General features: G+C 38.4%; 1 protein-coding gene across 16 annotated transcripts in view; it reads right to left on the bottom strand.

Moving 5' to 3' along the window:
- Positions 1–17,723, bottom strand: part of dmd (dystrophin) — a 1,983,813-nt gene that overhangs the window by 841,403 nt on the left and 1,124,687 nt on the right. For all 16 annotated transcript variants that reach the window (XM_072585000.1, XM_072584994.1, XM_072584999.1 and 13 more), the window contains one exon: positions 8,440–8,590. In XM_072585000.1, coding sequence (XP_072441101.1) covers positions 8,440–8,590 — 151 coding nt within the window. The remainder of the gene's footprint in view (positions 1–8,439; positions 8,591–17,723) is intronic.

Genomic DNA, 17,723 nt, shown 5'->3' with positions numbered 1-17,723 from the left:
GCCCCCTCTCTGGGGCAGCCGGACTGTACACTAATAAGACTGCTGCAGTTGCCTTTTTGGGGTAAGTCTCCAAATAGCACACACACGCAGCCATGGCCACCCACACAACTTCTTACTGCAGCTTTTTGACAGGTTCCACCTTTGCCCTGTACAGGACAATGTTGGAGAGATTATGTGGGGAAGATGGGTGGGGTTAGGGTACACACTGTGTAGAACTCCAGGGAAAATGTGGGGAGAGAGGGAGGGCAGGAGGTCAGTTATCTGGAGACAGTGCCGAATTAATCATTGTAAACAAAAGACACAATCACTGTTTGAAACACATCGTTGATTTAATGTTTCCATTGGGACCTCGAGATCTCCATCGGATAATCCGATTTTCGGACAATTGGTATTCGGATAATCGAGGTTCCTCTGTATATAAATTAGAAATAGGAACAGGTACAGACTATTCAGCCTCCCGAGCCTGCTCTACTCTTCAATAAACTCGGCTGATCTGGCTATAATCTCAAATCCACATACCCTTGATAACCATTCACACCCTTGTTTAACAAGTATCTACCCAACTCCACTTTAGAAATATTCAAGGACTGTTGGCTAACATGATACCACTGTTTAAGAAAGGTGGTATGGACAAGCCAGGGAATGGTAGACCAGTGAGCCTGACATAGGTAGTGGGCAAGTTGTTGGAGGGAATCCTGAGGGACAGGATGTACATGTATTTAGAAAGGCAAGGACTGATTGGAGATATTCAACATGGCTTTGTGTGTGGGAAATCATGTCTCACAAACTTGATTGAATTTTTTGAAGTAGTAACAAAGAGGATTGATGAGGGCAGAGCGGTAGATGTGATCCATATAGACTTCAGTAAGGTGTTCGACAAGGTTCCCCATGGGAGACTAGTAAGCAAGGTTAGATCTCATGGAATACAAGGAGATCTAGACATTTGGACGCAGAACTGGTTCAAAAGGTAGAAGACAGAGGGTGGGTGGTGGAGGGTTGTTTTTCAGACTGGAGGCCTGTGACCAGTGGAGTGCCACAAGGATCAGTGCTGGGTCCACTACTTTTAATCATTTATCTAAATGATTGTTATGTGAGCATAAGAGGTAAAGTTAGTAAGTTTACAGATGACACTAAAATTGGAGGTGCAGTGGACAGCAAAGAAGGTTACCTCAGATTGCAACAGGATCTTGATCAGATGGGCCAATGAGCTGAGAAGTGGCAGATGAATTTAATTTAGACAAATGTGAGGTGCTGCATTTTGGGAAAGCAAATCTTAGCAGGACTTATTCACTTAATGGTAAGGTCCTAGGGAGTGTTGCTGAACAAAATGACCTTGGAGTGCAGGTTCATAGCTCCTTGAAAGTGGAGTCGCAAGTAGATAAGATAATGAAGAAGGCGGTTGGTATGCTTTCTTTTATTGGTCACAGTATTGATGGAAGAGTTGGGAGGTCATGTTGCGGCTGTACACGACATTGGTTAGGCCATTGTTGGAATATTGCATGCAATTCTGGTCTCCTTCCTATCGGAAAAATGTTGTGAAACTTGAAAGGGTTCAAAAAAGATTTACAAGGATGTTGCCAGGGTTGGTGGATTTGAGGTATGGGGAGAAGTTGAATAGGTTAGGGCTGTTTTCCCTGGAGAGTGAGAGGCTGTGGGGTGACTTTATAGAGATTTATAAAATCGTGAGGGGCATGGATCGGATAAATGGACAAAATCTCGAACCTGGTGTGGGGGAGTCAAGAACTGGAGGGCATATGTTTAGGGTGAGGGGGGAAATATATAAAAGAGACCTAAGAGGCAATTGTTTCATGCAGAGGATGGTACGTGTATGGAATGAGCTGCCAGAGAAAGTGGTGGAGGCTGGTACAATTGCAACATTTAAAAGGCATCTGGATGGGTATATGAATAGGAAGAGTTTGGAGGGATATGGGCCGGGTGCTGGCAGGTGGGACTAGATTGGGTTGGGATATCTGGTCGGCATGAACCTCCATGCTGTCCACCTTGATGACTCTATGGTTCTGTTCCCACCACCTTTTCAGGAAGATAGTTCTAAAGTCTCATAACCTTCAGCGAAACAACTTGATATCATCTGTTTTAATGGGAGATCTCTGATTTTTAAACAGTGACTCCTAAAATTCTCCTCAATATATCTACCGTGTCAAGACCACTCAGAATCTTAAATATTTCAATCAAGTCCCCTTTTACTCTTCTAAATCCCATCCAACTTTTGCAAGGAAGCAACCCCACTATTCCAGGTATTTGTATCACAAACATGCTCTGAATTACTTCAAATACATTTAAGACCTTCCTTCAATGAGGTGATCAATTCTACAATATTCTAATGCGATCTCACCAATGCGCTGTAAAAATGAAGCATAACCTTGGTAAATGATAACAACGTACGAGCTTACCTAATTGCTTGCTCTACTTTCATTTCACCTTTGAAAATTCATGCAAAGGACACCCAAATCCCACTGAATCTGAGTTCTTCAATCTCCTTCCTTTCACATTATATGCTTTTTTTATTGTTCTGGCCAATATGGCCTTAAGATGCACCTTTATTTTTTTACTTTCAATGTCTTCCTTCATCTTCTTCATGACACATCTTATGTTTGGTAGCAATCAAATATGGTGATGTTGAGCATATTGAGTTACTTGGTACTGATTGACAAACTGCAGAAGTGCTATGCACACACAGTATGCATTCCACATTGTGCAGTTTATTCAGTAACTTAAGAATGTACAAGATATATTTTGGAAAAATAATCTTCATCAACCAAAGTTGCAGTCTTTTTTTTTGCAATACCAGTCAGGGATTATTTCCTCTACACATCCTAGTAGATATCTAAAAAAACAATGCAGTCTGCCAGCTTAGTCACTGAAGACTGAGATCACTTTCACAATCCTATTTTAATTATATGAAAACAATGAGGTTTTGTAATTCCATCAATACTTATTTTATAATTGGACAAAAGAAATACGTGCACACTTCCAGTATGTTATTTAACTTTGATAAGTCCCTAAAAGCCTCACCAAGCATTCTTTCTTAAGTGTAGGAAATGTAGGGAAAAAGGTAGGTATTTTTGGACACAAAAAATAACATCAATGCTACGGTGATCTGTCTGCTTTCAGCAGTACATCTGCAAAAGGTTTGGATTTTGATCTTCAGCTTGGCTGGGCTTCAATCAATTTGACCCATTCCTCGTGAGATTGATGCTAATGTTTTTGCCCTCTGCAACCTGGCACAACAATTAACCAATTACTTCAAAGAATATAATAACTCAGTAATTTTGACAGTTTGATTGCAATTTGTCATGAGGGTCACCAATACTCCTGGAATGGCTGGGAGTTCATTGGAAATGGCCTCTATCTTTGGGCAGTCAAAAGAACCCATTGCAGGAACATGCCAGTCTCCTGCAACAGTGCCTAGCCAAGCACAGGGTTCACCAGGGTTCTACCTGCCAGAGGGGGAAAAAAAACAGTAAGAGATCATTGTTAGCTAGAAATATACTTGGGGCTCCATTTTGAAATATGCAAGACAATTCAGACTGGTGTGTTTCATTCATAAGTTTGACTGTTTTTTCTCTCTCTAAGTGACTCTCCAGAAATGCAAGTTTGATTTTGAGAGAGAAACATCAATGACATAACAGCAGCAAATTGCACTCCATGTTCAAAAAGTACTTGACCCGTCCTATGTCTAGAGTCCACACCCCCAACCACTGAAATGCCTGAGCAGGCATCGGTAGTGGCCACGCAATGGAGATAGCTGAACAGCCTACACACCATCAGTGTGGATAATGCTCATTCAGCCTGAAAAGCTAGAGAAAGGCTACCGGCTGTGAAACAAGGTTCGGCTTGCCTAAGACTGGCTGGAAGCTAGTATCAAATAAATTAGTTTTACCAATGTTTTTAATTGGTCTTGGATTGAAATGGATAGACTGTCACATTTTATGGATTTATGTTCCTGGGAGGAACTGGAGCTGCTCAGGCAGAATTTAATGGGGTCAGGTTCATTACCTCTTACTATGTATCAGAGTAATTAAACAAGTCTGTGTTGGTTACATTCATTCCATAGTTTATCTCAGCCTTGATTTCTATCCTTTTTGCTGAGTTTCACCCACTCGCACCACATCACTGGCTCTCCATTCTATTACTTCCATCGATGTCTCCTGGAATATATGCAGTCAGAGTTAGGGACCATATTTGCCTTTAAACCATTCTTTTCAATTCTAATTTCACCTGTGTAACATCTACAGCAACTACATTCCTTCTCCCTCAATCAGGAGGGTCCAAGAATCATTTCTATTCTGCAGAAACTTCACACAAGGCACACTTGAAAGCAAATTGATTGGCGGTTAGTTCTGTGAATTGATACACTTTGATGGCTCTCAACATACATTGGATTTTATCTCCAGCAAGTCAACAAAGGGGCTTTCTTCAATCAATTCACCAAGATGTAGACAGCATACCTCAAAATAGCAAATGCAGCTTACAAGCTACAAAAAAAAACACAATACATACTAACAGGCTGTGGTGGCATATTAAGGACCAGAATTATTGGTAATAGTCTTCTGCTGTAAAAAAATCACTGAAACAATGAGGCCACATATGGAGTACTTCAAGCTGTTTTGGTCGTCTTATTAAGGAAAAGGTGTATTTTCATCAAAGACAGTTCAGAGAAGTTCATGAGGATGATCAAGGGTATGGAGGGATTGCCTGATGAGCAAAGATTAAACAGGTTGGGCGTCTACTCATTGGAATTTAGAAGAATGGGAGGTGATGTCATTGAAACATATAAGATTCTTAAGTGTGTGGACAGGGTAAATGCCGAGTGGATGTTTCCCCTCAAGGGACAGTCCAGGACCATAGGTCTCTGAAGAAAGAGGTCACAATTTAAGACTGACGTGAAGAGGAATTTCTTCACTGAGGGTTGAGAGTTTTTGGAACTGCTTGCTACAGAGAGCTGTGGGAGCAGAGTCATTGTGAATATGTAAGGCTGAGATAGAGAAAGTGGTGTTCAGTAGATGAATCAGAACGAATGGGAAAGGGCAGGAAAGTGGAATACTGAATCAGTCATAATTCTATTGAATGATAGATCAGGCTCAAGGGGCCGAATGTCTGCTCCTGTTCCTATTTCTTACACTCTTATAATTTTTCTCAACTGTCATTTTCCCTCCAATAAACTGAAACTCCTTGTTTCAAAAAAGGTTTGGACATAATAAACCAACTTAAAAAAAACACAATTCACATTAATCTGAATTCTCTTTACATCTGAACATACGAAATAGGAGAAGAGAACCCTTGAACCTGATTCTCCCGCCCTCCATCTCTCTCTTTCCCAGGAAAGAATGCTTTTCAGCTTCATTTCCAAGAATGCATGATGAACAATAGTGAAAAAATAATACATTCACTGCAGAAAGACAACGAAGTTCACAAATAAATTTGACGCAGACTGGAAAACACCACAATGGATGCAGAATTAGCTCAGTTGCCTACAGGTCAAATTTTCCAAAAACATAATGCAGAGAACCATGGTGTCCCAATTATGGAAACGATTTGTCACAGTGGGACATGATGAATGCAGTGGCATAAATAGCTCTAGAACAGAGCTGGTAACAAGCCCTTTAAATTCGGCAATTACAGAGACAGAGAGAGAGAGTGAGACAGACAGAGAGAGAGAGAGAGTTATTCTAGATACAGCTATGCAAAGTAGAATCAATTTCAAGTTTTTGAACATTGCTTTTATCAGTGAATCGATTTGAACTAAAATATTCATTTTCAAGTGCAAAATTTGAATATCCCATGTAAGTGTAATTCAGAAAATGAACAAAAAGCCTGATCTGAGTCGCAAATGAACCCACTTATCCCATATGTAACACTTGAATATCAATTGTTCGCTAATTTCCATATTTTCCACATTTCATATCTGAACTATTAGCACTTAATATATAGGATACTGTTTGATTTAATATATTGTCTCTGCCACTAAAATATCTTAACTCCAATACTAAAATAACTTTTCATTAGGTCTCAAACAGATTATTTACAAAAGATTTATAACAAGCAGATTAAATCAAACAAAACTGTCATGACATTCCATAACACAACGTAACTTAAAATACCTACAAACAAAATAAACCCACAAAACTACACATTGGTACAGGTATGCCAAATGTTTGGTTGTACATTAGGCTTCAATGGAGAATGCCAACTTCACGAAAAGCAGTAAACTAGAAATATTGCGCTTCAAATAAACTACAACCTGCTGTTCACTCATATGTCCAATATTGCTTAATTCAGTCATTCCTCATTAAGTAAGTGAAGAGACTGGTTGGGGGAGAACCTCAGTCGTTCAGTGACAGTAACATTGTCTGATTGTGGATGATATCACAAAATAGTTTCTTGTATCAAATTCAAGCACAACATTAAGTGGCAGGCTGTGGATACTTTATCATTCTTAGAAACAAAGAAGAAATGCTCAAAGATCAATCCAAACCATCTCCTTGCATTCCTACCTCATGGTTTGACATTTCCAATTTCCTCATCACTGGCAGCCTAACACCAGCTGACACAAGCTCCAGAACAATCATACCTGGCTGCACATCTAATGCCTTAATGCTGAAATTCAGCAGCCCTACCATTACAAACTTAATCAAACATTACATGCTTTTCATCTTCTGATACATTAAATTCATCACATTTTCTTCATTTGCAAATCATTATATGTCTTCATTTCATGAAAAAAAAAGCAACCTACTGCAATCCTAAACCCTGGCTCACATAATTCATGCTTCCACTTCTCACTTGATGTGACCTCAATTCTGGGTGACACACTTCAGGTACAGTGTGACGTCTATAGAGAAGTTATAAAACAGATTTACAGAAATGGTTTCAGGAATGAATGATTACAGTTACAAGGAGAGATTGTTCTCCTGCACTTGAATCTAGAAAAGTGTGAGATCATCTACATTATGCTCAAGAAAAGTAGATCGGAGCCCTTTCTAAAGGTGAGAAGTAAGGAACTATGAATCAGTAGAGGGGTTTAGGAGTGCAGTTATAGAAACCATTCAAAGTTTGTGGGCAGGTAGAAGTCCAACATGAATTGAAAAGCATAATAGAATATTCCCCTTTATCTTTAGAGGGCTGCATACAGTGACATGGAAGTTATGTCACAGCAGGCAGGGCTGTAGTTAGAATCCATCTGGTTGATTCTATGAACTGTGATGTAACAAATACACACAATATTTTAGAACTTATACACGTTCAAGCACTTCTGTTAACTTGCTTTTTTTTCTCTCATTCAGGATCCCATATCAATGCATAGGACAGAAATTGCTCATGTAAGCATCTCACCAGTGGTGATACAGTGGTATCAGCACCCCACCCCCTCCACCCAGCTAAGAAAAGCTCCAAAATGCTCCACACTTCGCCTCTCAGCCACAAGTAACATAAAAATAATGACTTAACTTGTTTAACTTCAATATTAGAACTGAAGTATATCTGCATGCTCCTATCCAATTATCTCCTGTATTTTAGCCTCACTCTTTTGATGTCCATGACCCACATAATAGATATTACGTCTCTACGTGTTTTAATTTAAATACATATTTATTTCTGGTCCATATAGATCAATCAAGGGCAAGACATTCTTTCTTGTATGCTCCACTTCTCTGGTTTCAGGACGGGTTATTTCTTGATCAAAACATAAGGGCACATACTGCACTTCAAAACACACGCCTCATTAATTTTACATACGGGTCACCAAGCACTGCTCATAAAGATCTGCATCACTAATCCAGGAAAAGACAGAACACTTAACAGTTTCTATTACTGCAGAGCTAATGGAATTTTTTTATTGCCTTCCATCCCACCAGACTTGTATATGTAAAATCTCCAAAAACAATTCAGCCCATAAAGACTTCTTTATGATTCTCTTGTAATTATACCTCAACATATGCTGCCACTTAACGGTAAATAATCTACCGATTACTCTGTGTCAAACGACCACAAAGAATACAGGTATAAAAAAATGGTGTAAAAGATGACACAATGGAGCATGAGCTACCCACAAATCGCAATGCTTATTAAAGTTGCATCAGTATCAGGATATCAACCATAGATTTATTCTTCCTTAGCCATCTGAGTTATTGCTAAGCCTTTGTATAACGTAAAAATCTAATGTTGCAACATTTACTGCAAAGTGAACAGAAAGCACAAATATCCAGAAATAAATATTATAAAGATCCTTTTTGTAATTATTGGACTCCTAAAGTTGGTAACAGCAAGCATGAACTAGACAGTTTTATTCTATTACAAAGTTTTCCTTTACAAAATATTATTGCCTTTGGAAGCAGACGCTTCTATTTATTTTCTAACGAGGACTCATTCCAATGTAAAACTGTGGTCATTTCAATAAGGAGGCACTTGATGCATAATTACCTTGAGTTTCTGTTTAGTTTTCTCTGGCTCTATATTTTCAGTATCCATCCTGATGTCAGTCAGGATCTGCTCTGCTTCCGTCATCCACTTCACCAGGTCTTTCATTCCATAATTGAAGGTGCGCCATTTCTCCACAGATCTCTCAAACCTCCTGGGCAGAGGACAAGTGCATTTTTTATAGGTTTATCCATGAATTAACATGCATTTATATATTTGTAATTCATAACTTAATAGCTGTGATAATTACATAAAATCTTTTAAAACTGCCTATATAATACAGAACTCAAATATACAATACACAGGGCTATATGCAAGTACATAAACTATTATCATTCAATTTGAATTGTTTAAAATTGAAGACTGACACTAGAGAAGTCAGTAGATTTATTATACCACTCTAACTGGAGAGCTAACTGGCACGTTTTAGCTTTTTTTCCACTTTGTATCCTGCTAAGCTGTCATATTTGTGGTCAGAGTTGATTTAAAAATAAATAAACTCATTTTAAGTTAAAATTATCATGCATCTCTAAGGGCATGCATGCTTGCTACTTGGAAATGATATGTTATAATACACACATTCAAATGCATCAAAAGGCGGATATTAGAAGAATTGTCACTCTATATGGGGAAACCTGTGACACAGTGGGAGCACCCTCAGTTCAGGGTTAGAAGGTCCACGATCGAGTCTCACAGGAAGATATGTTTAACGTGGGGAAACAGGGTGATTTTCAATCTGGAAGTCCTTACAGTGTGTTTGATGGTAGGTGGCAAGCGGGAAGAATCTCCCCTGGTCAGCCATCACTCAGGAGGCCATGGTAAACACTACAGTGCTTTCCTGTAAGTATGGATCAATCTAGTGCAAGTCCATGGCCCTGTGCTCAGAAACAGCAATGGAAGGAAAGACAGACTCTGAATTTGTCACCTTTGCAGATTTTCCATGTTGAAAGGTATTAACAGTAATCATATATTATCAGAAGTGTATAATATCAGGTTCACAAAAGCCATTTGCTGTATCACAAGACTATTTTTGTTCAAACAATTCTTACAAACTGTTGCACTATTGCACAGATTTCACATGGGGACATATTTACAGCAGTTACATGATATTATTGCATGTGACATTGTGCTATAAATGAACCGAGCTCACCTTCATTTACTCTCTCAGCAGACAGAATAATGGAATAATGGAATTGGACAAGTATGGTATGTTCAGAGAGTCAATTACATTTGTATAATTTACAGTGACATCACTCAATACAAACTCCCAAATTACATATACATCTGTGATACCATAGCCACATATATATTTGATAAGCATCAATAAATTTCAAGAAGAACCCAATCTTCGTGGTAGATGCTACATGCGATTACACAGAGCAGGATTCAGATCACAAAACTAACAAGGGTTTTGGACCAAAGAAACCGCATTTGAAAGGTTTGCATATTAGTATGGAGGGACCTCAAGACATTTATCAAAGGAAAGAAAAAAACAACCTACACTCTTCCCACACAACTTGTATTACAATTAATCCCAAATCTCAATTCATTTCAAGTTCTGAATTATTTATACCCCTTTATAATTACAGTTTGCCTGAGGAGAAAAGCTGCCACATTCCAAAGCAATTTGTTACCTCAGAAACACTTTGTGTTGTTTCTGATAGCTTTGATCAGACACACTACAAATGAAAACTTGTGTGTCATTTTGTTGAGGGATCAATTATAAACAAGGTAGCATGGCTGCCACATAATGTAGAAAGCACCCCAATCTTAGCAGATGATGTTTCAAAGCTTCTTGGGAACAGCATTTGTACTGGTGAATAGAAATGCTTATTGCTGACATGCTAGGTATGGACTTCTTTTCTGATGATATGCAATGAACAAATGGAGATGAGGTACAGATCAGTGAGTATCTAATCAAATGGTGAACAATTTCAAAGCATGAAATACTGTACACCTGTGGCTATTCATGGGTTAATATGTGAACCCTCACTTCAGCAATGTACTCCAAGAATGACTGGTTATTTTAAACCATACCCCACAAAAGAGTCTGTGCCTTGATGAGGACAAGGGAATAAACTGGAGAAATAAAGTTATTAGTTAGCTGAATAATACAACTACCTTTTGCATTGCAGACAAGGAAAATTGTAGTAAGCCTTAGCAGTTGGAGTCACTACATGCTTAATCATTTTAAAAACTCCTAGTTCCTTACTGTAGCCAAATCAACTTTTCTGATAGTTACAGTTGTTTTGTTCATTTAATGTTTTTCATACTGTGAAGTTATCTTAAATGTGATAAAATATACATTAGGCACTTGAATGGAGAAAAAGCAAGTGGTCTAATTTACAGATAATTTCAAATTAGGAAGTGCTCTTCATGAAGCATAAACTTGACAATTACAACTTTTTTTTGGACAAAATATGCAGTGGTATATGGACAATGGCACATAAATGAATAATGACATGTGGAGCTTTGTAAGGACAAATACAAGGTAAAATGGGCAATATTCATACTTCAGGAACAGTTTGAGCATATTTAAATTTTGTACAATTCACAAGCCACATTATGAATGGAATATTAACTATATAAATAAAAATGGAGAACACAACAAATAAATCTGCATTCAAAACTGTTTGGGCTCTAGTCAGGTCAGACCTTGAGTATTAGATCAGGTACGCTCACAACAACACACACAAGACAGTCGGAGGTTTTGAAGAGAAGAGCAATAAGAATGTTTCCTCATATCTAAATGCAAACTTTTGAGGAAAGACGAGAACATTTTTGAAAAGAATTTAGGAAAGGTGTCTGTGCAGAATTGCATGACATAACCTGAATGGAAAAGGTGCATCCAGAAACCAAGCTTTGTGAATAGGACATCAGGACACAAGTTTAAAATAAAAAAAGTCAAACCTAGTAATGATGTTTGGGAGTTTGCCATCCAGAAAAAAATGACACTATTATGAACTTTGTAAGATTCTGAGGTTGCAAAGTTCTAAGGAAGGGTCACTCAACCCAAAATGTTAACTCTGATTCCTCTTCACAGATTCTCCAGACCTGCTGAGCTTTTCCAGCAATTTCTCTTCTTGTTCCTTTGTATTTCAGGAATGTCTTACATTTAGGGAAAAATAAAGTGACCTATTCTCAAATCTGACTAACAATAGCCCTGTGTTATAAGGCTATTAAAGGTTAAAGGAAGGCCCTGATTGTTTTGCTGGGAAGATGGCAATATTGATCACAAAGAAGACAACTGCAGTAGCATCCATGTTAACAGGATTTGTTGGCTAGTCTCCTGCCTCAGGAAGGTGTTGAGAATGTTTTTATATTTTCATTCATGGAATGTTGGCAATACTAGCATTAGTTGCTGATCCTTAATTGCCCTTCAACTGAATGATCTGTTCATGCATTTAAGAGTCAACCACATTTTACTGGGAACAGGACTGACATGTCGCTCACGTCAGCACGCCAGATAAAGATTCCAAATTTCCTTCCCTAAAGAACATTTGTCAGTGAAAGAGCTTTTTTTTTATAACAATCACTCACTGTAATTGATAACTAGTTTCATTTTCCAGACATGTTATTTGAATTTCAATTCCACCAGCTGCTGTCTCTCATTTTCATCCTCAGTCTCATCCATGTACTTTTGAGTTTGGACGTGTAATTTCATAAAATTTGAGGATTTAAATGGTGCAAGGGAGGAATAACCCCTCTGCTAGGTAGGCTCACTGCACTCTTTGGAGCAGGTCACCCTGTATTGGGTCCCCACTTTCATCCAACTCATCAGTTGGTGGCAAGTGATTGTAGCTAAACCCAATTCAAAGAATGGGAATGGATACCATCAAGTTTATTCTGGGTAACTTAGAGATTTGTTTACTCTGACATACAAAGACTGATTCTAGCAGTCTGGGAAGGTGAGACCAATGTAATGGTCAATGGTCTTAAAGTGGATCACACAGAGTTTACAAAACACAGAAGATTCTCTGGTCAGCCACGACATTCAGAGCCATTTTGAGCCATAAGTTAATTAGGTTGGGACTGGTGTGATGAGGCTGACACTGGACCAAGAAAGATCAGGTCAGGAGTTTGAGGCTGACAATGTGCAAACTTCTCTGACAATAATCCATGTGCAACAATCTTTCATTTGTCATCCATCATCACATGTCCAGTGGCACTGGGCAAGTGATGCAGCATGTAGTATGCATTTACCAGGAGCTCTAGCTGTGAACTTCACACTGATGGCTCAAGGTTGTTTTTCACTGGAAAGCAGCAAACTAGGGACTTGGCAGCCCATGAACAATACTTTTCAGGGCCTTGCTGCTTAATTGCTGCCTAATAGAAATGGGTTAAAAAGATGTTCTAACAATATTTGTCTTTGCCCCTTTCATCAACCAAGCCAGACCTGGAACAGATTCCACAAACACGGTCATAAGTTAATCTTAAAAATGGAATTAATCATCATTGGCACATGGAAAAGGTTCACCCTCATGGACACTGCCACAGCTAACAGATCAAAGAGAAGAGCTGCTGTTGTCAGTAGAGGGATCATTGAGATCACTGCGCTCTATGAGACTTGGCAATCGGAGGACAGTTAACACAAGGAAATTGCATCTTCTTTCAGAGTAGTCATGGAGGATAAGAATGGTATGAATCTGGCATAGACTTTGCTGAGAAACTATCACATCAGTAAATTTGCTAACCAGCCTCACGGATTAGTGATAATCTGATGATGTTTAAGCTCCTCCCACATGGCAACAGGCAAGCAACTCCCATCATGTACATACCCCTTCCATGAACAACACTGATGGAGACAGGTAAATTCTACCATCCCCTCATGTTGATTGTTACTTTACAATGGTCACATTAGTTAATCATACTTTGCGATGTCAATGCAAACGTGCATGTAGATCAGGGTTGATAAATGTAACATTCATGGTTTTGTTTTTTTGAAGATGTATGCTGAGCATAAGTTCCTAAACAGTTTTCCATCTTAGCATTTGCAAAATAATTGCACTCCATTTTATACACTGGTATACAACTATATATCATCATAAGATAGGTCAGACAAAATGTGGGATGCTGATATCTCTGCAAAGTGGAATGCTGATATCTCTCAGTGTTCCACAGAAAATGTCAGCAGCTCAGCAGGGCTGCTCTGGGCTTAGTGATTGTCTGGGTGCAAAATGTGCTTTCAAAGATGTCTCAAGCCCAACAGATTCTGGTAAATTCTGGGGCTTCTGTTGAGAAGCAATGAAACGTAAGATTCAGCCAAATGAATCTGTGGTGCCTCTCAATGTTTACAAGTTATATTGCAAAGTACATGCTTCACTGTCAATTATGTGCAATAAAATCTTGCTCTGTGGATTCAATAGGGAGTCATTCTACACGATTTACTTACATAAATAAACATTTAAGTACATACTTTATGTTCTCCTTCACTTTCAAATAGCCTGATAATAATAATGAAACTAAGTCCTCAGGTATCAAATACACCCATAAAGTGACCTCTATTTATAATTGCTTTTGCTGATGACTTTTGTAAATAACTGTCAACCACTAAATTACTCCACTCTGGAGCTCCAAGATATCTTATTTCCGTGGTTTCAACTTTTCGTCATGCACTGGATATATTGGATTCTAATTGACATCTCATTGAGACTAAACACAATTTACAGGAAGTAATCTCAGTATTCTCATCTGTCACCCACCCATCAAAAGTTTTAATTCAAAGGTAAAGTACAAATTTGATTCATAAGCCAAATGTAAATCTTTCCCCAATTAGCCCTTGTTACACTTGTCACACAGCATAGTTATTTGATTATCTCATTTGAACTAGACACAAAAATGATCTCACCAATACAAGGTTTTGACTTGACTAATGCAATGTAAAATGGAGGAACAAAAGCTCAGTTAAAAAAAACACATTCAAGTAGCCAATACTTGAGTGTTTATTTCCATTAGATTTATATGGATCAATTCAAAAAGGTATTATTTAAACAGGATATCCAAGAATGACCATATTTTACGTTTGTTCCACTTGGTCGTTTGGTTTTCAAACTATACAGAGGTTGTACTTTAGCATTGCTGTACCCCACAGTACATTTACATTGTAAACTTGCCTTATGTTATTGGTCACAGATAGCTCAAACTGATTTTGTACAAGTAGGAGCCTTGCGTTCTTATTTTGGTGTTTAATTGCTCATCTGGAAAACTTTCTGCCATACTATTAATACAGGTTTAATTTAGCCATCTATAAAGTCAGGACTGATATTGAGCTTTGCTTGCTGCATTTTGCAAATGCTGCTAACAGTTCTTTTGTTAAAATGGTCAATAATTATTGATTCAATTACAATGGAAGCACTCACAAATTTCTGATTGAGAACCAAAATGTCAAGCAATGATTTGCTTCAGGACTGATTTCAATCACCCACCTTATAATACATGAATCCATATTCGCAAAGTAGTTTCAGTATGTTCAGCTAATTTTCTGAATAGATTGTCAACATTAATTTCTATTAATTTATCATCTTTGGTTGTAAATGGGTTGCTGTTTGACCGGATAATAAAAAGCCCTCTTGGCACTGTGTATATCCTTGTTATAATTAATGTTAATTCTTATGTAGCATTTTAAAATGTCAACCAGAATGCAAGTATTCACCTGCTTCACAGTGCCATGCATTAGTTGTGAGTTCCCAGCAACAGCAAGGTCAGCAACCTTCCACACAATACTGCAGTCTTCTCAGCCTCAAGTTAATGGCAATCATAAGACATTAACCATTCACACAAAGGTCATCTCTAAATCTCTTTCAGCCTCATTTGTCTACAGAATGTGTTTAAGGATCAAGAAGTGCTACAAAGACCAATAGAATTATATACTGCAAAGTAGCAACAGCTAAGATATGTCTCTAGAGGGTGTTGGCCCTCTTGGTGTAGAAGGTATGTGCCACAATATGGTACTGGAATCAAATAAGCGACTGACCTAAGGATAGAAGCATGGCATACTTTTTCACAGCCTCTCTCCTTCAAGTATTTGCCATAAGGTCTCTGCTCTGTCAGATCTCATACTAGCAATGCAAATGACTGAACTCAAACCCTCCATTGGTGGAATGTACTGGTCTTCATAGCTGTTTAGTCAAGAATATCGAATTAAACATGAAGTTAACATGGGCAGGCCTTCTGACCAGTTCGCAGAGCTAAGAAACTATTCTACTGCCTGTTGGCCTGTACAAACAACTTAAGAAGTAGTCTTCAATCCTTCCTGCTGCATTTTCCTTAAGTTGGAACAGAATTGAGAAAGACAGCAAATTTCAAAAGCAGCAAACCGTACTGGAAGAGCTTGGCTCGGGGAGCAGCAAGTGCTGGAGCACACACCTTCAGTACTATTGCCAGAACGTTACCAGGGCCTATTGCCTTTGCAGTATCCAGTACCTCCATCTGTTTCTTGATATCACGTGGGGTGATTCGAACTGGCTGGAGACTGGTACCTGTGATGCTGGGGACAACTGGAGGAGCCCTACATGGATCATCTACTCGGCACTTCTGACTGAAGATTGTTGTGAATGCATCAGCCTTATTTTTTGCACAGATGTGCTGCGTTCTTCCATCACTGAGGATTGGGATATTTGCAGAGCCTCCTCCTCCAGTGGGTTGTTTAATTGTCCACCAACAGTCACAACTGCATGTGGAAGGACTGCAGAGCTTGGATCTGATCTGTTGGTTGTGGGATCGCTTAGCTCTGTCTATCACTTGCTATTTATGCTAACGTTGAGATAACTTTTGAATGGTCTAACACCAAATCCTGATGGAGACAAACACGGTTTTGGCTCCGATAGCCTTAAGTCATTTTGCCTAACTTGTCAATATAACTTGAAACCATTGCTATCATATTGTTTCCTGTCTTCTGTTATGCAAGACAAGTGTCTTGACTTGTTAAGATTTATCAGTGATCTGTCCTCTTCCACAAAACTCACTATTAAAAGGTACAATGGTGGTAGCAAGTGATCAAGGTGGTTAATGGAATGCTATCATTTGTTAGGAGAGTAATTGAACATAAAAGTGAGGCTGTTTTACTTCATTACATTCGTGAAACCACATCCAAATTATTGCATGTAGTTTTGGTCTCCTTATTTAAGGAAGGATGTCTATGTATTGGAGAGAGTTCAGAGAAGCTTAGTAGCTTAATACCAGGAATGAGCATGTTGTCTCATGCTAAAGGAGTGGACAGACTGGATTGGTTTTCACTGGAGTTTAGAAGAGTGAAAGGTGACTTGACTTAAATGTGTAAGATCTTGAATGAGCTTCAGAAGATCAATGACACTATTTTCAAACTAGGGGTCCTGTTGTAAAGGCAGAAGTAGGACATTTTTTCTTTCAGAGGGGCATTCCATTTGGAACTTCTGCCTCAAAAGACTGAGGTAGGGTCTTTGAACATTTTAGAAATTACTATACCATAAGATGTAGCAGCCTGTTGAGTCTGTTTCAGCAATCAATGAGATCATGACTGATTTGATGATCCTGAACTCCACTTTCTGACATTCACAATCTTTGATTCCCTTATTAATATAAACATCTGTCTATCTCAGCTTTGAAATTCTTACTGACCCAACCTGTACAATCCTCTGTGGTAAAGAGTGTCTGAGAGAAGAAATTTCTTCCCATCTCGGTCTTAAATGGGTGATCTATTACAATGAGTTTATGCCCTTGGGTCTGAGACTTTCCCATAGGTCAGTTGAGTTTAGTTTGATTGATAGCAGGGGATTCAGTAATGATAATGCCACTGAATGACAAAGGATGATGGTTAGCTTCTCCCTTCGCAAATACGTTCAGTACCGGCAATTCTGTGGTTCAAGAAACAATTGCAACACACAAGTGCCTGTCAAACATTATATTAAACAAGATAGAATCTAACTGTTATCCTTGGGAGTTACCATTGACCAGAAACTCAACCAGACATTAGCCATACAAGCACAGTGGCTACAATATTTCCATTACAAGCTTTACAGAATAACATTAAAAAGTTGTCTTCATTGTACCTGCTCCGTTGTACATCACAATTATCCCCAAAGACCAATATGATATTATCCTTCACATAATTCCTAATTTATAATGTCAATTATATGTGCACATGGAATTGGCAAAACATTCAAAGGTCAAATAGCAACAGTAAAGCAAATTACATCAGCAGTCATTTACTTAAAGAAATAAGTCTCACAATTAGGTTACAGCAAACTTGGATTTCAAAAGCCAGTATACTGTAGAAGCAAGGTCAGAGGAATTGAGAACCAGAATTTTAT

Source organism: Chiloscyllium punctatum, chromosome 15, assembly GCF_047496795.1.
Source record: "Chiloscyllium punctatum isolate Juve2018m chromosome 15, sChiPun1.3, whole genome shotgun sequence".
NCBI lineage: Eukaryota > Metazoa > Chordata > Chondrichthyes > Orectolobiformes > Hemiscylliidae > Chiloscyllium > Chiloscyllium punctatum.
The sequence above is the reverse complement of the archived record's forward strand: the minus strand, read 5'-3'. Positions and strand labels throughout refer to the sequence as shown.